The sequence below is a fragment of the Semicossyphus pulcher genome, unplaced genomic scaffold (assembly GCF_022749685.1).
Source record: "Semicossyphus pulcher isolate SPU_LCO1_2020_fin unplaced genomic scaffold, fSemPul1.0.p SCAF_20, whole genome shotgun sequence".
In the NCBI taxonomy this organism is placed as follows: Eukaryota; Metazoa; Chordata; class Actinopteri; order Labriformes; family Labridae; genus Semicossyphus; species Semicossyphus pulcher.
The window spans coordinates 16,543,502-16,566,540 of NW_027211694.1; the positions used below are offsets into that span (position 1 = coordinate 16,543,502).

A 23,039-nucleotide genomic window follows, 5' to 3' on the forward strand; every position below is an offset into this window, starting at 1 on the left:
GAGTAGTTCCTGGGTCTGTCTCATCTTTATCCAAATATAGTCTGTTTAAGCTGCGAGTAGCTCCTCTTTTTCTTTGACAGTCCTTGACAGTTTTTGCTCAAGCCTTTGTAAAAAAAAACATCACAAAAACAAAAACAGGTGTTGTCTATAGTTATGTTGCATTTTAGTGATTGGGTCGTACACTGTGAGCCTTCATGTGGCATGACATGTTTATTATGTCTACTTAAACTCAAGGATGCTTCTATTAGACACATTAGACCACATTCTCTGTCAGATGAATGGAGTTGGTAAGAGCACAAGAACTGTTCAAGCTTTAAATGATATTCATTTTACAATGTAAGGAAATAGAAATTAGAGCGAATCCAAGCAATGCTTCTTTGAACATATGCAAATGGAAAATAGTATCGATTAAATCCTAGAAAGGATGTTGATGAACAAGCATTTGCTGAGGTTGCACTGTATTTTTTTATTTACAAGAAAATACATCTTCATCTTTCAACATAAAGTGACCTTAGCACGTGATTTTTGAACAGATGACCTTTAATCCGATGTACCTCTCTTCATTCTAAGGTTAAAGAATACAGATTCCTAACATGCACAATGAGATCCCAATAAAGTAAGTCTGGCCTACCATTCCAGGAGTTCAAAATATAAAATAGTTACATATATGGGAGTTTCATTACAAACAGAGCTCTCTTTAAAGTTATGATGAACTAAGTACAAAGTGTAGTCATCCCTGGCTTTGAGGGATATTGATGGCATGTTGCTTCAGAGGTCCAGGACAGTCAATTTAAATACCTCAAAAACTTTAATTACATGCTCTACAAGTAAGAAACCAGAGGAAAAACTGTACCAATAGTCCTCCACTAATCTTTCACTGGTGATGGCGTCATAAATATTGATTTGACTGTCCTAGACCACCTGAAAAACATTAAAATCAGTCTGAAAATATCAAACATAATCATTTCCCATTATCCCAGTTCACAAACCACGAGTACAGTATTCCCAATTCAAACACCACAATGTGGCTCTAATTAAATAATGTCACATGCGCTATCAACACAATAATTAAATGATCAAATATCAAACAATAAGGTATCTTCTATGACCTGACCACATGTATTCATTGTCTTCAAAGCCTTAAGGGATGCTTTATCATACATAATGGATTACATTCAATCTCTTACTTACAAAAGGGATGATAGGATGCCAAACTTTCCTTAAAAAAGTTCTGTTAGTAAGGATGTCATTACAGTTTATATTAGGGTCATATAGAGTAGTTGGCCGCCAGAGGCCAAACTTCATTGGTAAGTACACTGTCTTAACTAGTTTCCTAAAGGGGTAAGAAATTAAGTGGTGCCATTTTAAAAGATAGACTGTCAATAAAGAGATTTTTCCCCGGTAAGGTAAAACTTCAGCCTTGAGAGAAACAAAAAAAAAGATGTCACAACACAGCAACATATTCGAAAGGGGCCAAAAAAAGTCTGGGGATATTGAACCTGCAAAAACTATTTTTGTCCACTTGGGGGCAGCAGAAACACAATTCACACTCCTGATTTAAACAAAACAGCAATTATGGCATATTAGGGGGAAAAAATAACAGCGCTGCACGAGTGAAGTATTATTCTGTAAAAAAAAAAAATAACACCTCAGAGTTTCTGCAATGAAAGTTGGGACATTCTCTGAGATTAGGTTAGTGATGTACAAGAAAAAAACTCCCTGATATTGCAAAAAAACACAAGATGGAAAACATAAAATGGAAAACACAACTGAGTTTAACATTGTTAAAAAAACTCTCCATAGAGCTAAGGGGGAGTGAGGGGTTGAGTAAAAATAGCCAGATTATGCAAAGAAGGAAGCATACTATGAAAATGGCACACCATCATTTACTATCCCATTCTTTAAAAATGGGGTAGTTGTATTTCTGTCTTAACTGTAGAAGCTATGGTCATGCCTATGAATTTCAGGCACTGTCTGTCTTGAGCTGACCTCATGTTCCAGTGTCACTTGGCAGACTCTGTGTCATTCAGCAGCTTATCTGGCCTCCTGTCAACAGAGTCTGACTGACAGCACAGAAACATGTTACATATCAGAAACACCAGTGCAGAATGCAGTTGAAAACGCCTCCCATGCCATTTTCAAGCCTTGCAGAAAGGCGTAATTATTTTTTTTGCACTCCAGATAATATTACAAGACCATCGCAGAGTATTCCAGTTCTATTTCCGGGGATATTAAAGAACGCATTGGTGTCTTATTTATGTTCTAAAAACTAAGCTTGTCCTTTTGTGACCTCACAGCCATTATCCTGAGCAGAGCAGGGCTGCATCCAAATGGTCTAAATCCTTTTCTTGAAGTGTGCGCTTGGAGCCAAAGGGGGAGGCTGCAAAGGTTTTAAGTATCAATGGAACAAAGATGTTGGACTTTAAGACATGTAAGTTCTATATAAAATATCAGATCATGCAGATGTAGCTATACCTAAAATCAGTACTCTTTTACATTTCTTTGCAGACAATAAGAAGCCTAATTACAATTGAAAATATAGCCGTTTAAGTGTTTGTATTCTGCTCTTAGTGTGACTGATTGTCAATTTTCTGCAACAAAGAAGCAAAATAACAAAATAGTGGTTTACTAACCAGTGAAATGACTCAAGCTTCACAGTACCACGGATTGAGTCCTGTGTACAGTACAGGGTGAGGATAATTTACAGAAGTCCAGTGTTTTCTCTGTTTTATGGAATTTGTGCCACTCAAAGAAATACATACAGATTTGATCATATTAATGTTTCTAAAGTTTCCACACATTTCACTCATTCTGGAATTTACTGAAGGGGTTGCAAATAGATTTTGCAGAGGAAACATTGAATTATAGGTGAAATAGGTAAGGTCAAAAAACACAAAAATAAAATGTATCTGGCTTCTTCTTTGCTTTTCAAATTCAGAAATAATCTGTACTGCTTGCTAGGCTTTAGGCCAAATTGAATTGAATGAAAATATAACCCCCTGTACCTATTGTGTAATCTCAAAGAAACAAAACATCTTTAACTTCACAACACTCTCCTGATACGCACATTACAGCCTGGGAAGCAAACGTCCGCTTAATCAACCTTAACCTCTGACTCTTTATGCACACAGGTCTGAAACACAATCTGAAAATACAGCTAAAATCAAAACTGAGAGCCACCACATGAGAACACAGCGGTTTTACTTTCATAAGAACAAAATTATCTTAATGTAATAAATCACAAATTTCACAGTATCACACCTTTAGATAAGTTCCTGGTATCAAACATGGAGGCTAAAAGAAGAAAATCTAACTTAATTGTGTACATAGCGACGATTTATGCCAGCCATTAGTAAACAGGAAACTGCTGATGTGTCCTAGCGAAAAATTACTCCTATTTGTTATTACACGATGAGGCCTAATGTGCTAAAACATAATAATATGTGGAGTATTATCAAAAATATTGAAGTGTATTGAAACACACTTCATGATGTTTAAAGATAATCAGCATCCACTTTAGAAAAATGAGGCTTTGAGCAAAGTATATCTTACGTTCTCATCAAATGTGTATGAAATCTTGTTTAACTAAATTAGCGTAATGTATTCACTCATTGTCCAGTACAATCATGCGATAATTTTGCATCTAGAGAGGCTCAAGCAGCCACAGAGCACGACAAAGCCGAGTCTATGACACACGAGTGTGTTCTGTATCATCACAGGGGAACGCTTCAACAGGTGGCCAGTGTGTATAAGTGTGTCTGACAGTTACATAGTCTGAATGGCTACCTGTTCATTCATGTATAGTTTATATGCAGTCACAGACAGAGTGGACTACCAGGGTCGGCTTGCTCTTGTTCCGCCCACATGAAGGGGGCCTCTTGAGCACATTGTATTTGTTCAATAAACCAGAAACCTATAGTTTCGGAGTCAGACCTGCGTCACTAATCGTTCTAATAACGGAACCTACAACGGATGCTAATCATGTGTGAGTCTGCAACTGAGCCTCAGTGGTTCAAGTGTCTGCAAGAACCTAACAAGGGCTGAGATGAGGTATAGGGACAGGGATTGTACTGCGGCTAAATACACAAATCAAAAGGCATATTGTGAGATTTCGAAAAATAGTCTCTCATGACCTCTCAAAGGTAAGAGGTAAGTTCAGTAGAACTAAAATCTACAGCTAAATTATGAAAAATTCATCCTGCACAATCCCAGTATACCGGGCTTAGAATACTGCTTTGGACATTATCTAGTGGTTTTATACTAAAAGTTTTCCAGCTAAAATGCAGCTATCACTGTATTTCACTGTGAGCTAACACAACAAACATAAACAGCCCTCTAAAAGCAGAGTAAAGTGCTAAAAAACAAACAAACAAATTCATTATCTTGTTTGCTACTTTGAACTGTAGCAAGTTGATGTTAAAAACGATGTATGCTAAAACCAAACATTTAAAACCTACAGTTGAGTAAGCAGTCGATGTGCGTAACAGTAGGGAATAATACTTGTGACTCCACTTCGCTCTCCCCCTCCTCTACACGGATTGGAGCGGGGGAAAGAAGAGAGAGAGGAGAAAGGAGGTCTGAGAGCTGGTATGAGAGCTTTCTTGTTTCAACTGAAGAGGCTCGGAGCTAAAGAAAAAAACTTCCCCATCCCCTACAGATTTCTTTTTCTTTCATTGCCTCTTCGTCTCATCCTCCCCCCTGCTTCTACTCTTCTTTCCTCTCCGGGCCCCTCCCCCCTCTCTTCTTCACTCATCGGCTGTTTTAAGGACAGAGTCGTCTCCCAGGATCTTGCAGAGCTCATTGAGGCGATGCTGCATCTCTGGAATGCCAGCCAGCTGGGCCTCGAGCCGCTGTTTCTCCTCTGTGAGGGAGAGGCGCGTCGCTGTGTCCAGCTGCTCGAAACGCCAGCCTCCCTCCCCGTCAAACTGCAGCAGGTGTGTGTGGTACTTCCTGGAGATTAAATATTTAAAGCAGGAAAGTGAAAAAAACGTATACACTTAATTTGGTGTATGCAATGAATTCAGGACTTTAAAGGAGTAAACTTTTCACCAAAAGTTACACTCCACTACAATATTATGTGATTTATTAAGTAATAAAGTTTGTCTTAGTTATTACAAAGACAAAAACAGGACCGAAAGATTTAAATGTTTCTTTTCTTACCACAGGGAGGGTCTGTGTGTGATGGAGAGCAGAGAAATGCCAGCGTCCTTAGCAGCCTGGAAAATCTTTCCCTCCACGTCAATACTCACAGCGCTGGTACACTCATCCAACAGCGCATATTTAGGCCTGACACACAATGGGAAAATTATTTAAAAGACTGCTTTCCGTAAAGCAAGTACTTAATGATGATATAATGATATAATATAGTGTCTTGATTTTACTGGTTAACAGCAATTGATACTGCGCAACAAGAACACTACAAGCCAAAAGTTTAGCAGTTGGCTATTACAGGAAAAGTCTCAAGTCACCTGCTACCATGTTGGATTTTTCTTATATAAAAGAATAGTACTTTAAAAAGCAATTCTTAAATAAAGAATAGTCAGATTAAGATTACAAAATATATTCTGTATTTCCACTCTTAGGCACCGCTCTTCTTACCTGTGGTAGAACATACGCGCCATGCCCATTCTCTGTTTCTCACCCCCGGACAGCACGTCCTTCCAGTCCAGCTCAGCATCCCAGCCTGAATGCAAGAAAGATGTTATTTATTGATAGTGATATCTGGGATTATAAATGATAAGAGACAATAAGTTATAGTTTGATCCGTATAAGCGGGGATGTTTCTGGAGTAGCATTAAAATCATGATGAGCCACAAAAACTTTTCAGTGAAATCCAAGAAAAACATATTAAAAGGTCAATTGTTTTATTGTTATTATTATTATATAACATTATTCAAGCAGTGTAATAAATAACTAAAATGTCATCACCCAGGATTTATCTTGATGTAGCAAACAGTCATTACATTACGTGCTTAGACTTAACAGAAAATCCTCTGTAGCTACATTACACGTGTGCCCACATTCGTGACTGATGATGCCTGACAACATATGCGTGAGTTTGTTGCATGTGCAATCAAGTACTTTCTCAGCTTTTTCACAGTGAGGCCATTCATAAATTAAACCCTCTTGCAGCTCTAAGCCTTGTACAGTAGTTGGTTCTCAACAATAGGCCTGTTTATTTGGCCATGAGAGGAGAGCGGCTGCCAATTAGCTACTGGCTCAACTTTAGTCGACACAAGTAATACCCAAATGCATACGATCAAGCTTCTAAGAATTGTTCGCCGTGATACTAACAGTTTATTATCTTTTTATATTAATCCTTGTAAGCCTATGATAAATTATCTTGTGCTAATTAAGGATGCTTGGGCAGAAATTATTGACAATATGTGAAATAGATTAATGGTCTGAGTCTAGCACAACATTCAACATTAGATGCTGAAATTTGATGACATGCTTTTATTCCCAGCCGCTTAGATTATTGCAACTCTCTCTTTCCTGGTCTCCCCAAAAAATCTCTGAGATAATTACAGTTATTTCAGAATGCGACAGCCAGGATTTAAACCAACACAAAGAAAAGAGATCACATTACCCCCTGCTCTCGTCTCTGCACTGGCTACCTGTTTCTTTAAAGATTGATTTTAAAGTCCTTTTACTCATCTACAAGGCCTTACATAATTTAGCACCTACATATATCACTGACTGCTTCTCTTTTTATATCCCTACTCGTACTCTCAGATCTTCCACTGCCTTTCTTCTAGCAGTTCCTAGAATGCTCCGCATGAATTCTGGTTAGGCTGCTATATCATTGATAATATTTTATTGTTGTTTTCTATTGCTATTCTTTTTCATTCATTAATATTTTTGTTTTTAATTTTAATGTGTGACTCTGATCTTGTTTTGTTAAGCACTTTTTAAGTGTTAAGCACTCACATGAAAGGTGCTATACAAATAAAGTTATTATTATTAAAGTTATAATCATTCAATCAATGTCTGATGGAGCTTTGGAATGTTTTCATATGGAAGGATTTCAATATAAAGTTGCTAGCAAGGAAAATGTCTGCCTCATCATCTGGAAACTACTTCCAGGCAAATGGTCGACAACACCCAAGCTAGCAGGGAACGTTCCCATAACATTGGCTAACATTACCTACAAGTTCTAATTAGGTTTGAAAGAAAATGTTTTCATCTAATATTCAAAAAACGTTGATGTTTATCATTTCAAATATAGATATATAAATAAATATATATATTCAGGATGTTATTGAGGCCCGGGATGTCAGAACGCCTTTTATAAAACATGTGCTCAATGTTACATAAAAACAAGGGTAGAACATGCTTACTGCAACATTGTGAGGATCTTTTCAGGGTGTTAGTGTGACTTACTCCGTAGACCAACAAAATCTTGACTTGATTTTTAAATTATTGTGTTTAATGCAGTGGCTAGTTGTTATTTTGTCTTTTTTTTGACTAGTTATTTCGTTGATTTCTTGTTGTCTCCTTGTTGTCTCCTTGTTACTTTAAGATAAGATAAGATAATACTTTATTGATTGAAATTCTGGTGTTGCAGCATTACAGTATAAAAATAAGAATAGATAAAATAAATAAAAATACAAATATGAGGTATATACAGCTGTTATTACAAGTAGGAATAAGTGACAAGTTATGCAGGATGAGATAATACAGTATGGTATGAGGTCTACGGTTTACGATATAGAAAATAGTGCAGTATAATATGGAGGTAAGTAGTAAGTACTTACCTCCTATTTTGAATTGATGCTGGTTGTTTTGTATGATCTGTCTAGCTCTGGTTAGTTTGTCTCTTTTGTCTAGATTATTGCATATTTGTCAAGTTATTTAGTCTGTTTAGTCTACTTTACAGTTATTTCGGGATGTTTTTCGTGGTTACCTTCTTTACTTTGAAAGTAGCATTGAGTTGTCAGGGCCATTTTTTAACTGGGCCATTTTAAAGCTATTTATGCATGTCTTGAATCTCCTTTCTTCACTTGAAACACACAGCTCCACATCTTAGTAAATAGTTGTTATTGCCAGCCTACCTCCCTCTCTGGTGACAATGTGTTTGAGGTTGACAATGTCCAGGATAACATCCAGCTCCTTGTCACCAAGGCTTCTGGCAGCCATGTCCTCCACTGAGTCTGGGTAGATTACCTGGTCCCGCAGTGAACCCATTGACATATATGGCCTGGAGGAACACACACATATACCTTATTCACAAAGCAATACTTTGCTAACCACTCGAAACAAGAAGAAGCTGACAAAAAAGGTGTGTGTATACAAAGGCACGCATCTTTTACACACTTAAAGAACAAATGAGAAGGACACTCATCAAGCATCTTTTGTTGCTATTGTACTAAGTGTATTGGTTTCTGTTACAGCTGACAGATGGCTGTGTCATTCTATGTATAAAAAATTCACCGCTCTGTAGGAGGGAGTTAGCTGAGTCTGCACCTCTGAACAGCCCTGGGTAAGATTACATTAGATGATCTTAAACACGTTCTGTGCAGTTCTTTTCATTTTAAGGGCTACAGTCCTGCTACCTTTGTGGAGAATTAGTGACACAACAATCATCTTATGTATGTATGTATAAATGTATGACTCATAAACAGCATTCTAACTCTTTATCATGCACTTTTGTGAAAGGGATTTTTGGCTGCAACTGACATCTATTCCAACTACTCTTGGGACTAATGCCTTAACAAATGTTAGCAATGTCAAGAGCCCATAATGTTTGTCCAGCTAGCTTTTCCAAAAGTATCAAGAATACAGATGAAAAATAAGACCCAAAAAAAGTCTTTAAAGATATAATCTCAAAAGTTTTTAATTTGAATAAATGTCTGTTAAGTCACTATCTATCGCCGAATGAGGTAACACAATGGTGATTGAGCCTATGGCCCACTGATGAAAGCCTTTGCATTTGCAGTATTATGGACTGGATGTCTGTGGCGACTTTCGTGGAAAAAATCACAAGAGGCGCCCAGTTAGTGACGCGTTTTCCCAGCAGTGGTTGGTCTGCCAGACAGGGTGGACTGAGCTAAGCGGCTGCTTTTCCTGCCTCTGCAAGCGTTGCAAGTAAACCGTAATCTACTACTACTACTGCTGAACAAACAAAGAAAAGATTGATGACTACAGATACGACTCCAAAAATAAGTGAAAATCCAAATAAAAAGAAACAAATTCGATTCTCAGATGAAGGCAAACAGACTAAAAAGGAAAGTGACCGTCAGGAAAATTAAGAGTTCAAACTGTTACAAAGGGAGCCAACCATAGACGTCCAGTTATCTGGGATGTATGCTCCCACAATTGCCATAAGGTGCCGCCAAATAGAACGAAACTGAGAACTTCGAAAATATACCTTTAAATTTGAAAAGCAAAAAGGGAGCAAATTCTTGGGGATGTTTTCATGAAAAGTGACTCAAAATGGATTTTCAGACGAGGGACAAAATAACTTTCTGATGGAAATATTGCAGCTCTGCTAGCCTTATCTAACATGCCATAGCCTGATGGCCCTTTGAGGAAGTTGGTAAGCTCCTACCGGGAAGATAAAGTAAAAAAAAGTCTCCTCCCCTGATTTCCATCAAAAGTGTAGGGTTAATGTTTCCAACAAAAATGACTGTGGATTGGATAAAAACATAAACCTAAATAGACTTTTTTAAAATGAACGTTAGTCTTCAGGCCTGTGAAATGTCTGGTGCTTCCAATTCCTTAAAAGTCACTGGTGACACCTTGGATGATTCTTAAAACCTTTAGGGCCCTATTTAGACGGCGGAAGGCGCACAATCTTAAGCGCATGGCATGATTTAGGGCGTGTCTGACGCACTTTTGCTGGTTAAACGGCGCACAATCTGGGAAAAAACCGAGGCGCAAGGTGCAAAGAGGTTGGCTTAAATCCCTGGATTATTCATAGGCGTGTTTTGCATTAATGATTTACATCTCCAGACGGACAGGATCTAATGTTTATTAAAGTTCTGTGTGCTGACCATCAAAGAAAGGTCGGCTTTAAATGTTTGCTTACTTATTGTTGCTGCTGGATCACATGGCTTTATGCTCGTGCGTAATGGAGACTGGACAGTGTATTAATATCTGTGGGCACAATTGTCGGTACCACAGGTAGTTTATGTTTGAGTATGGTAATTAATTTAGTTGCGTGTGTGTGAGTGTGTCTCCGTTTCTGCTGTATTATAGAGAGCGTGCGTCTGACTGAGCGTGCAGTATGTAGAGCTTTGTGTGGGTCTCAGTAGTTTTTGGCCCATGCCATGCTGGAGCAGGAATCTTCCTGAGGTGAAGCAGGTGTGTTCGGAGGCAGTGGTGAGCTTGTCCACGTCTTCCTGCACTTCTCAGCAGAACAAACCGAAAGCAGTATCGCGATTTAAGGAGATGAGGGAAACCAAGGCTTGCAGTCTGTCCCTTAAACAATGTTTTTTCACTGTATCCGCAAACACATCGCTTTTTCCTTATGAGCAGAAGCGCTGCCGTGCGTCCCTGTGTGAGTGACAAGCAGACTCGTGTTGTAAACTCGCCTATGTATGTCCATAATGCGCCCTCTAAATAGCAAACACAGATTGCGACATAGACTTTAGACTGTAGACCAGGTTTTTGTTGTTCTAAGGCGCAGTCGCTTTCTGAGTCCTCGAGATAGCAACGCGCCACCTGTTTGCCTGACCACACCTCATCAAAACTAACACGCCCATGGGCGCTAACGGTCGCACTAGATGACTTGCTATTTACACAACGTGGGCGCTTGGCATGAAAATGACGACTACGCCGGGTGGAAGATCGCAATGACACTTGCGCTGTGCGCTTTGGCGCTTTGCGCCAGGTGGACGATAGTGTCCCCGATCTTCAATCAGAGAGTAATCAAAGATCACCGGAGCAAAAGACGCACTTGGCTGGTTTTGTATCCATGCTCAGGCAATGTAATAAGATCAAATAACTTCAATACCATTGGAAAAAATGTTAACAAAAAATTATCTAATATTGTGTCATTGTGATCTTAATTGGAAGTCTTCCAGTAGTTTATTAAAGAAATTACTGTAATTGAAAGTATCCTCAGCCTAGTCTGGGTGGTAAATATTTCACTGTGGCCAGAGCTCTGGTTTCCCTTTATCAGTCCTCACACACTGAGATCCTGTTACAATGGATTATATTACTGGTAGGGTTCACCGTTACAATGATCAAACCCTGCAGTTGGCTCAATGAAACTCACTGCTGTGGGACATTGGAATAAGTAATGTGTGAAAGAGTGTGTTTGTGTGTATACCTCTGAGGGATGTAGAACATATGCTGGGGAGAGGGTTTGTGTAGCCGACCACCATAGACGGGCCACAAGCCGCTGAGGATTCTGAATAGAGAGCTTTTTCCACAGCCATTAGGTCCTGTGATCAATAGGTGCATGCTCTCTTCAACCTGAAATGGAGAGAGAATGTATTTAATCTCCCTTAATCCGAGTCATCCCTCAGTATAATCACAAACTGTCATTAAGATATAAAGCCCTGGGCAGACAGAAAGCATCAGTGGGCATGTAGCTTTTAATAGACAGCATTTGACCAGTAGCATCACACACAGGAGATCTGAAATGTCAACACAGGAAGTCCCCTCAAAGATCTATGCTTTTAAACAATACTTGATATTTTTTTGTTGTCTTGTCTCTGTCCTCAAGCTACAGCCGAAAAGCCACATCAAACTGTTGGGTACAACTCAAAGCCTCTGGATTGCCTGCAGCTTTAAGGGTAAAAGAGCAGCAGCACAGCATGTACTGTTTTCAGTTTCTAAAAGTACAGAGGCACACAAAATAAAGAAGAAGAAACATTGTAAAGAAAATGAAGAACAACTAATTTCTTGTCTTGAAAGTATCCCAACAACAAGTAATGTTAATTAGCCAAAGATTAAACAAAGACATGACTGTATCTAACATTTGATGTATGATGTTACAGTATAGTCTTAAACCAGTGGGTGTCAACATATTTCCCTGCTATCTAGAAGCTCAATGGCAGCAAGTGTATTGACCTCAGATTAACATTCACAACCAGCGCTTGGTGCAGTCTCGACGTATTTAGATTCATGTAATCTTAGCCATCAAAATGATCCTCTTTATCATCTATCATCTGACTTTTCCTTATCGGTAACACTAAAGTACACATATTCACTATTAATTAGTTGCTTATTAGCATGCATATTATTAGCTTATTGGCCCTTAATTAGTCATTATTAAGCACTTATTAACACCATTAACTAAGGGTTTTCCCTCAATAACCTCCTAATTACTGCTTATTAAAAGCAAGTAAGGAAGAAGAACAAAGTCAGCATAAGTAGAAATATCTCCTACATAAATATATAGATATATGGTTAATAATCTGTGTGATCCTTTACACACCATGTCTGTCAGCTGTGAAGTATATAGCAAGTTTAGGCAGTATATTTGTCCTTCCTCGAACAACCTTGAACAAATATTTTAATAGATATGTTTTTCCACTGAATGGGATTGGAACCTGTGTATCTTGATAGACCTCTATGTTTTTGCAAGGTGTAACCCATCACGTCTGTTGGTTACAGTAGTTGTGTGCTAGAACGAATTTACTAAGTTTGTTTGTTTTACTAAGAGGAGGCAACTTTAGAATAGGGAACCTGTGTGGGTGATTGAATAAGATTCAAACAACTCGTGAATTAGTTATGAGCCAGACCTCACTTTAGAATGGGTAACATATTCTAATGCAGAAAGACTTAATTTAGAGTTATTTGGACTCTATTAACACTAATTGTGTGTTTTTCACACAAGAATAGACCATATTTATCAAGTGTTATTAAGAGAGAATGACGGTACTACCACCTTATAAGGCCCATACTGAGCAAAGCATATTAAGATGGTAATTAATGTACAACAACTTCCTTACTTGCTATTAATAAGCAGTAATTAGGAGGTTATTGAGGGAAAACCCTCAATTAGTGGCCCAGTAGTTGTAGAATATGGTCATGCAGAAAAGGGTGTTCATAAGTGCTTCATAATGACTAACTAAGAGTCATTATGCTAATAACATGCATGCTAATAAGCAACTAATTAATAGTGAATATGTGTGCTTTAATATTAGTGTTACCCATCATGGTTAAAACTGCAAAAATGTAATGACTATAAATCTGTATCCATGGGGGACCCTGAGGACAGATGAAATGACTACACACAGTGTACATAGGAAAATGTATTGTCCTAATGACACCTGATGTGTCTTGAAAGTGACATTTTCCCCTTTTGTCAGCATTGATCTGTAACATAAAGCACCTCCTCCAACTCATTTCAGTAGCCGACAGCCTGATGGGGGTAACACCTTGACACCCAAAGGATGTTCCTGTTTCATAATGAGACCATGGAGGATTTTTCATAAAGGCTAATTAACGCCATATAGACCAAAAAAGACCCCCAGGGAGACTGAAGGTGAAGTAGGGCTGATAATATCTGACACAGTTTGCCAGCATATATATGAGTAAACATTAATGGGTCATGTAGAGTAGAGTTTGATGCTTGTATGGAGATTAAATTGCCACTCTGGTGCTTTTTTTAAAAGTAAGTCCATTGTAACTCCAAATGGCAGAATACAGACAACCCAAAAACAGTCGAGTTGTTCTGTCTTACCTTAAAATTCAGGCAAGACACTACTACGTCCCCATTCGGTGTAATAATGGGAACATTCTCACACACGATGCCATTCTCCACATCTATCACTTCACCTGGAAAGACAGAATAGAGAAAAGAAAAGAATGATATAGCATCAGATAATAAGGATTAGACTCTGTAGAGGCATAAGCATGGATATGGATAAGATAAAACCTTTATAGCAGGATTTATGGGGTTAAAAAAATCCCTCTGTACCACTGTGCTTATCTCTTAGCTTATAAGTCAAATGAAATGGGGGCCAAATGAGTGTTTACACAAGGATCTTTATGCTAGTCCAACATTTGACCTTGATACTTTGCTTGTAATGTCATGTTGTTGCTAAGTGCAAAAGAACAACTGTGATGAGTGATAACAGAGAGGTCATCAAAAATCAATCCAAAGATGTGACTGTATTTTAACCATCAGTTAACTTAGAGCTGATGTCTGCTCTTCATTTTGTGTACAGACTAACCTGATAAAAAGGTAACACACATTATATTTGGACCACAAAGCCACAAGCTTGCTCCTTGCTACAGACAACAGAAGTGTTGCCTAATAAAGCAGTAGTAAGTTAGCCTGTGTTGAGCTTTAGGCCGGTGACTACTGTATCTTCCTTTAAGTTGAGTGTAATACAGGAGGAGCTGTGGGTGTGTGTACAGAAGAACAGGCCTACCCTTTATCTCCAGTGGTCCATCTATGTGCATCTCAGGCTTGCTCTTCTTCTCTGTTCCTGTTGTGGCTGATAGAGAGGAGCGCTTGTAAACACCCCTCTGGACATCCTCAAACACCACAAACATGTTGTGGACCCGGGCAGTGTAGCCTGCCAGCTCTGTGACCTGTCCAAGCAAACACACAGGGGTCAAAGGTCATTGCTGGGTAAAGTCAGAGGAATGTAAGCGTGACCCAAGAAAGGGTCAGATCCTGATGGAGGTCATTGCCATGTGCTTATAAACTGTGTGTGTTTGTTAAAGCAGTAATTCTCAACTAGGGTATTTTACAGTTACCAGGGTTAATGTGGAGAAAGTGTAGAGAAGATATATTCATTTACAAAAGCAGGAATTACAATCTGATAAAAAACGTATGTTGTGATTGATGTCATATTAATAGAACTGGCTTGACTTGGCTCACACACAGATCCAAAACCTCTTTCTCAATATGTGATGGCCTTGGGTGAAAAAGTATTTAAAATCAAGATAAAAACGAATAAATTAAAATATGAAGAGAATCATGTTAGCTTAGATTAAAACAAAAATAATTAAGGCATTAAAGGAAAGGGAGCAGAAATAAAACTGAGGGAGGTTTGTTACAAGTAATGACACTTAGAAGGACAAATGAGGATAAACCCCAGGGGAAAGTTTCCCTCTTGCTTCGGCTTTAGAGCTGCACCCTGCCGAGAGACAATGCAGGCTGTTGACACAGCTTGATTACATTAGACGACAAACATGAGTTCTGGGAATTCATAGACACCATGTAGAGCTTGAGAGCTGTGACTGGCTCAAAGAAGGAAGAATCAAGAGCGTGGATGAAATTAGAGAAAAGGACACATTTAAAAAAAAAAGTAAAGGACTGATAGTGATTCAAAACAATGAAGGAAATATTCACTTTTTCAAGAGCTTGACCAGCTTATTGCAGCATTCTAGAAGGATCAGTAATCACAAAACATGATCGATCCACAGTCGGGGACTGAGAATCGAAAACCATGAATGTAGCTTCATAATTCTATTTAAGTCGCTGTTGAGTCATTTATAAAGTGAAACTCTGTGTGGATTGAAAGGATTGACTCACTGTTTTTATCCTTTTTATGTCTATGTCTATGCAGAAATTGTGTGACAACAACACCCACAACCACCAGCATCACTACCAAAGTGTCACAATTGTTTCACTGTGTAGGTTTAACGTCTCTGATGTGCAGTGCATTGAGCTCTCAGGGCCATTGTATTCAAGAGATCCGAAAAGGTGCTAAATTCAGATACTAAGCAGGAATATCCAGCTTGGTCCTTGTGCATTTATAAATAAAAACATATGAAAATTATCTTCCCTCATTTGCCTATGAAGTTTCTGAGCACAAAAAAAGAGAGAGAGGGAAAGTGAGGAAGAGATGCAGAAGAGCGGCCTGAATGATCAACAGATGGAGGATTATTCACAGCTAGGATAAGCCCTGAGGGAAGGAACAGTCTACACACACACACACACACACACAAGGAAACACACAACACCAGGATACACTGCTGGCTGACCTACAGTGAAACGAGAGTGGCAGTAGATTCAATCTTCAGGACTTAATGCCTATAAAAGGTTTCTGTGTTTAATTTTTCCCCTATGATAACAGCTCATACTGCCTACACATATCAGATAACCAACTCAATCCAGTTGTGTTGTCAAACCATCCAAATTTACTCCAGTGAGCAAATGCTTTGGAAAAGATAGTAATTGGAAAATGCTCGCTACATGTCATCATACAGTTTTTACCTTTGTCCTTAGATTTATCTGCTTTTGCAGAGTGTTTAAGTCAAACAAAGATGAGGTAATAATGCAAAATGTACATATGCATTTTGAATTTTAAGATCCACCATGCACTTCTTGGGCAGCTAATACTTTTTTAATGACAATTTTTACAGCTATAAAAATAGAAAACTACAGTAAGAGTGAAGGCACAATTTCAGAAGGGGATCTAAAAGGCCTTTTACGATGGGTAACAAACACAAGCTGAGACATGTCATAGGGCACTACAATACACACACACACACAACAAACACATGAAACACTGTACTCTACCATATTCAATAGGCAGAGTGGTTGGAGGCGTAAGCAGGACATACTGCCTGTGGAATGTCCCTGTTAAATTGCACACACTCACACACCTCTCTGCATTGCATGCAGGGGCTTGCCATTGCACATCTAACAACACTGTACTAAATGTAGACTGAAACTCATATCCTCCAGGAAAGTTTTTTAAGCTAGAGACTTGCAGCCGATTAAGACAATAGGCTTGCTTGTGTCTGGTTATGCTTGTCCATATAATTAAAGTGGTACTTGAGGAACTTTTTGAGAAGAGGTGACTCACCCTAAAGGAAGAGGACAACAACCCACACGCACTTTTAGAAGAGTAGCAATTTGTATTCTCCACCACGAGCGCAGAATGCAAATATATATTTACAGACGAGCCACACACAAACAGACAGTATTGGACGCAAGTTCACCTGACCCTTGTTCAAATACATGTGTGGACATACGATCAAAAGCAGACAAACCAGCTGTACTGCCATACAGCCTCACTACAACCATGCTGCAGCCAAATCCTCTTACGGGCCTCAAAATGAAGTGAGAGAGAGAAAATGCATGAATGGGTCTTGCTTTTTTTTTTTTTTTTGGATTAAAATGCAACGAGAGATCAGGGATTTGGCACTCAATGAACAAGGCCTTTCATTCAGTGATTTCTTTCTTTGCTTTTTTAGTCAGGACTTAAAAAAACTGCTGTGCATGCACGATGAGCTTATCATGGGTAAGTAGAAAGAGATGAATGTACTGTACAGTCAATCTGTGCAGTCATTCACCAACCCATCTGTTCAAACATCATAACCAAGGCCGATGAAATAATTAAATTAACCATGCTTATACATCTGTCCATCATGTGAATTCTGAAAGTGGAACCTAGTAAATAATTTATTTTTAAAATTATATAAAAATATCCTGCTTCATCTTACAATGCATATTATGATATACAGGAAGGGGGAAGGTTTTAGATCACATCCCCGGTAATATTGTGCATCTGTTTGACAAAATAGGCAAAAAAAAAAAACAGAAAATCAATTTTTTCGTATTCTTATATCAAAATCCGATCATTGTTTTCTTCCGGTAAAACTACATTTCACACGTGCCAAACTATTTCAACCAATCAATCTGCAACATTTAGCCGCAGAGCACCAAGAACGCTCGGTCAGTTAGCTAGCTACTGTGCTGTGGAGAACGCCTGCGTCCCGCCTGCACGTCCTGTTTCACTCGGAAATACGTCACGATAGGGAAGCTAGATACTCTCGAAATGCCGTTTCAGCTCGACTTTAATTTATGAATTTTTTAAGTTGTTACCAACTGTCAAACTACATACTAAAAGAAACTATGTCCGTTTCTCTCTATGTATTTGCTTATGTTTTATATAGTGTTTAACCTGATCCAGGCCATGGCAATAATATCACATCCATTAAGGTTAATATTATTCAGCTATTAAAAAATGATAATAGAATATCTATATTTTTCTGGTACTGGTATCTAGAGTTTTCCTGATACAGATACCAGTATCTGAAATGCCCAGATACACCCTCAAACATGGGATCTGGTATTGTACGCCAGTCTATGCACCGATCTGATGCTATAATCAATGCTGGCTCCATGGATGTACAGTATTATGTCTGCCTCAGCATCTGCTCATTTAGAAGTTCAAAGAAGAAATGATTCCAGGTAATATATGACATGACAATAGTAAACAACTACAGTGTATTAATTGAAGGGACTTTGTCACACTGCCTTGAGGTTTGTCTCGTTCCCGGTTTTTTTTGTCTCGTGACTTCCTGTTTTATTTTGAAAATTAACTCTCCTCTCGTTTCAGGTCACTTGCCCTTCCTCATGTGTCACCGGTCTGATTGTCTCCCCTGATTCCTGATCGTGTCCACCTGTTCCCCATTACCCTCATGTGTTTTATAGTCTGTGTCTCCCTTTGTCTTGTGCCAAAGTGTCTCGTCCTTGTCGTGCACCACAGCCAGTTTGCCACAGTCCATGTCGTGTTTCAGCCGTGTTATTCTCAAGCCACGTGAGCCAGTTTTCTTTGCCTCCTTGCGAGTGATTTTTTGTTTGTACATTTCATAGTTTAGTGCCTAGTTTAGTTCTGTTTTATAGCCGTTTTGCTACCCTCCGTTGGAGCGATCTTTTGTTCTTATTGAAGTTTGATAGTGTATTGTAGAGCCTCCGATTTTGAGGAGTGCGTTTTATTTTTGTCCGTTTTCTTACGGAGTTTGGTTTTCCTCCTTCGGGAGTGATTTTGAGTTTTTTCATAGTCTTTTGTTTTCCTCCTCGCGGAGAGATTTTCTGTTTGTTCTTTTCCTTTACTTTTTTGTGATTTTGTCCCTCCTTCACGGAGTGGGTTTTGTATGGAAGAGATTCTTCCTGTGTTATTTTTTTCCCTGTTAATTACTTAGATTCCTAGATATTTTCATAGCCTGTTTATTTGTCACTCTGTCAAAGAGGTCAAGAATTCTTAATAAAGTGTGCTTTGACGGTCTATTCTCTAGTCCTCTTTCTAGCCCAGGCCTGACAGACTTTACCTTAGTCAATATTACTGGAAAATCCCAACTGGCATTGGGTTGGAAAAAATGGTATCTGAATAGCTTTACTAGTATCAGATCTAATATTAGTTACTCAGTATAGGAAACAAGAAATTGTACTGGAATATATTTAATTAATGAAGCAGGAAGCAGTTAATGTTTGATGTCCCTCCTTCAATAGTGATTGAAACTAGGTCGGGAAAGTACAGTAGCTAGTTTCAAAGGTGGGTTGGAAAGCTTATCATAATTAAAAAGTAGCATAAGATGAGAGCCATTAGTGGGTGGTCATGGTGCAGCATTCTTTTTTAAATTTCTCTACAGCTTAAGGCAGGGCCAGACCATTAAAATATCTTAATTCTTTTGTGACTGTCTCCAAATGCTGGGCTGAACATAAACTATATGACCTAAAGTCACCTGACCATTACACCTATATTGGTTTGTTAGACATCCCAATCTAAAGCTGTCGACATTATTAATTATTAACAGCTGCCACTCCTTTGGAAGGGCTTTACAACAGATTTTGTAGTGTGTCTGAGCGAACTTGTACCCATTCATTTAGAGGAGAATTTGTGAGGTCAGGCACCTGCTTTTGAAAGAGAAAGCCTGGCACGCAATACACGTTCTAGTTCCTCCCAAAGGTGTTCTGTGGGGTTGAGGTCAGGGCTCTTTGCAGGCCAGTTGTGTCTATACGAAACTATTCTATCTATGTCTTTATGGACCTAGTTTTTTACACAGGGGCAGAGTCAGATGGATCAGCAGGGGGCCTTCTTCATTTTGTTGCCACTAAATTGTAAGCGCTCAATTGGTTTAATGTCTTTGTATCATTCCCAATTAAGAAGACCCCACTGGAAATGGGACCTTTATCACACCCGAGCATACCAAACCTTACACTAGGCCCTATGAATTCAAAGAGGTGAAGTGTGATTTATAACTCCAAAGAACACATGCTTTCAGAGGTAATTATGGAACTCTGTAATATGATAAGTAGGCATGTCCAATTACTTTTAACCATTGTTTTTTTTTATGATTTATGTGATAAGTATGTGAGTGTTTCATTTTGAACTTTGACAAGAAAACTTTGGGAATGATGGATTGAGGAAAAGCCTCTGAAGCAGAGATAGAAAAGTTGCAGACCGAGTGGTGGCAATTCTGCAATCCATCAGTTAAGTTCAGCGTGCGATTCCCTTACCTCTTTGTAGGAGGACATGATCCTCTCGATGGCATCAGCTCCTGAGGCCAACAGGTTACGGGCGGTGGTGAAAGCCTCCGTCCTCTCACTCACCATCACATGTGTCTGCCCGTCTGCTGTTTCTAAAAGGCGGATAAACAGACAAAGAACAGGAGAGAGAGAGTGGGGCAGCTAATGTGAGAAACTCTGATCCTATAGACATGTTTATTCAAACAACAAATCTGATCAATGTTTCCATTTAGCTGTTATCTGATTTAGAGTCAGAGAAGTGAGCCTACGTATCCTCACACTAGTACCTGTGAGCATTAGAATACCATGGAAATAAGTAATTTAAATATCAGTAGTGACACTGGAACATTGGCATGGTAGTAGTGCTCAGCAGCAGACAAAGGGACTCAGTTAATGCTTTGTTTTGATGCAACTGAAATGTCATCAGGGAGGTGTGGGAGGCTTCCACTGTTTTCACAGATGCTAATAAGCCCCTGCATGAGGAGGAAGCAGTAGCTGTTGGTTTTGGATATGTTAATGAGTCACATGTGCAGTGTGAAATGTGCTTTCGCCTCAGAATGAAATAGTTACACTGGAATTTAAAAAGGTTTACTACAAACCAGATACCCTCAGATACAGTCAAACACTTCATGTGTGATCATAGCCGAAGATATTGGAGTTCCTAAAAATAGTTTGGACCACCTTGAGGCCTCCTTACCGTTATCAGCGAAGCCTGTAGCTGTGATGATCGGCACAGCCACCATGACAAGCCCGCTGCTGCTCCACACATACTTCATGAGGAACTGCTCGATCATGATGTACCAAAGACGCTTGGACAGGATCAGGTTCATTTGGTCTGCCAGAGCCCGATAACACTTTTGCAGCTGACGCATCTCCACCTGCCAAGGACATTGTATTACAATATAAAGTCTGTAGTCACTTCCTGCATTTCTGTAATGATGCATTTTGTTTCATCTAAGCTTGAATCTGTACTAACTGAAATAATTGTCATCACCAACTGCCCTGATTATGTGTGTTATCATTCTGTCTGATAACACCAATATATATGTGCAACGATGGCATTTGCTGGAATAAAAATAAACCTTTTCAATGTGGATTGTGCACTGATATGACTATGCAAATGCACTCACAAGGCTGATTTCTCAATTTCTAATAGCATTATTAAAGAGCACCTAACACTATTAAAAACACAGTCTTCTCACCTGTGAGAGAGTACTGTAAACCACTAATGCGGACCATGCTATGCTAACAAACTACTTCATAATTTTTTTTTTCATTTTAACCTCAAGCATTGTTTTCTGAACTGTATTTTCCTTAAATTAACTTTCATATTGGCACATATCGTAAAACCCATAGTACTGATACAGATATGTGATAGGCCTATATCGGCCAGTCATATTGGCAAACGTGTTAAAGGCTCTTATATTGTTCAAGATAAAGTGTTTGATAACATGATTTACCCAGATGTGCGAAGGTTGGAATGGAGGGGGGGAAATACATGATGTGTTTACTTTCATATTGTCCCAACAGTTACCCCAAAGTATACTAAGATAAATATGAAGATAGTCACAAAATATGTCTTACCAATACTATCACATGGTCTATTTCTGATCTATTAATGAAGAGTATGGATTTACTTGTTTGGTTTTATTCTAAACTTTACACAACTGGATATTACACCATCCACCAGTTTATTTATCACGTTATTATTACATTAATATGCAGTCATCCAGCCCTTCATACCTTGTGTCCTCTGTAGAAAGCTATTTCCTCAGCATTGGCAATAATCCTGGAGTGCACATAGCGAAGGTAGCCTTTCCTATGAGCCTCCTCGGCCACCAGCTTGCCAAATTTTGGCGAGCAGGCACGCAGGACCTTAGCTGTGGCAAAGACCACCAGCCCTGCCAGTAGGGTCGGCCCGGTGGCGTTGGCCCCTCTCGACCTGGCGGTCTGTATCAACGTGTAGGAGGTCAGCATCACGTCCAGTATAGGCTTGGTGAGGTTAGAATAAAGGTGGGCCACTGACTGGGAAAACATCATTACATCCTCAGTGAGAGACTGGTCCGGGTTGGCGAGCCTCCCGTCCATGTTGCTGACTTTGTAGTAGGTCTGATCAGTGAAGTAGGTCCGGTAGGCATGGTTAACCAAACGGGTGCGAAAGGCCAGAGCCAGTTTGCACTCCAGGTACCGGATGGCGCTGTTGACGAACGTGGCCGGGATGGCAATGAGGAGCCATTTGATCAGCTGAAAGATGAAGCGCTTGGGTTTCTTCTCCACGATCGTTTTTACAATCTTGCCGTCCAAGCTGGCCACATAAATAGACAAAAACGTCCTGGATATCAGGGCCACCGAGTGCAAAGAGAGCAAACCAAGCTCTTTGGATACAAGCTTGGGGAATAGAATTTTACCAAGTTCGACGATCTGCTTGAAAAATTCTGCATTTACCCCCGGGGATGCCTTCTTATGATTCGCAACATCATTCGGCGTTTTTATCAAACAACTGGAGCCGTTTTCCGCCTTTGAAATCCGGCCATTATTCCTGGTATCTTTGTTTTTGCTTAGCTGCTTGCAGATGATGGGGTACAGTGTTTTGACACCGTAAGCAGCAGCCGCAAGAAACACCGCTCGCTTGGCCGCAGCCGTGCGGTCCCATTTCACTTTGGACGCCGCATCGAGGATGGTGGACATTTTTCAAACGTTAGTCGTCTCTGCTGATAATCCTTACAACAGCCATCCCTCAAACCCGACTGCAATGGCTCCCGTCGACATTAAAAGCAAGGACTCCTGATTGTTGGATTGATGTTGAGCAAGCCCGATACATGTACCGCTACATCCTGCTCTTTTTTTGTACCATTGTCAAGGATGA

At 39.4% G+C, this 23,039-nt stretch overlaps 1 protein-coding gene across 1 annotated transcript; it reads right to left on the bottom strand.

Moving 5' to 3' along the window:
• Positions 1–204: 204 nt before the first annotated feature.
• On the bottom strand, positions 205–23,007 carry LOC138599397 (ATP-binding cassette sub-family D member 2-like). Its single transcript, XM_069671056.1, has 10 exons — positions 21,917–23,007; positions 20,871–21,051; positions 20,165–20,286; positions 14,334–14,496; positions 13,640–13,734; positions 11,276–11,421; positions 8,055–8,200; positions 5,599–5,683; positions 5,161–5,286; positions 205–4,950 (listed from the first exon to the last, which is right to left on the bottom strand). The coding sequence occupies exons 1-10, from the start codon at positions 22,859–22,861 to the stop codon at positions 4,746–4,748; spliced, it is 2,214 nt and encodes a 737-aa protein (XP_069527157.1). The 5' UTR covers positions 22,862–23,007; the 3' UTR covers positions 205–4,745.
• Positions 23,008–23,039: the final 32 nt, after the last annotated feature.

What these genes read in the sequence shown, in the direction of transcription:
- LOC138599397 (XM_069671056.1), bottom strand. Translation starts at nt 22,861, where the DNA reads ATGTCCACCATCCTCGATGCGGCGTCCAAAGTGAAATGGGACCGCACG. An exon ending in TCATGTCCTCCTACAAAGAG is followed by an intron (nt 14,497 to 20,164) that starts GTAAGGGAATCG and finishes TTGCTTGGACAG; the next exon opens with GTCACAGAGCTGGCAGGCTA. An exon ending in GCGCGTATGTTCTACCACAG is followed by an intron (nt 5,287 to 5,598) that starts GTAAGAAGAGCG and finishes ATTGTGTGTCAG; the next exon opens with GCCTAAATATGCGCTGTTGG.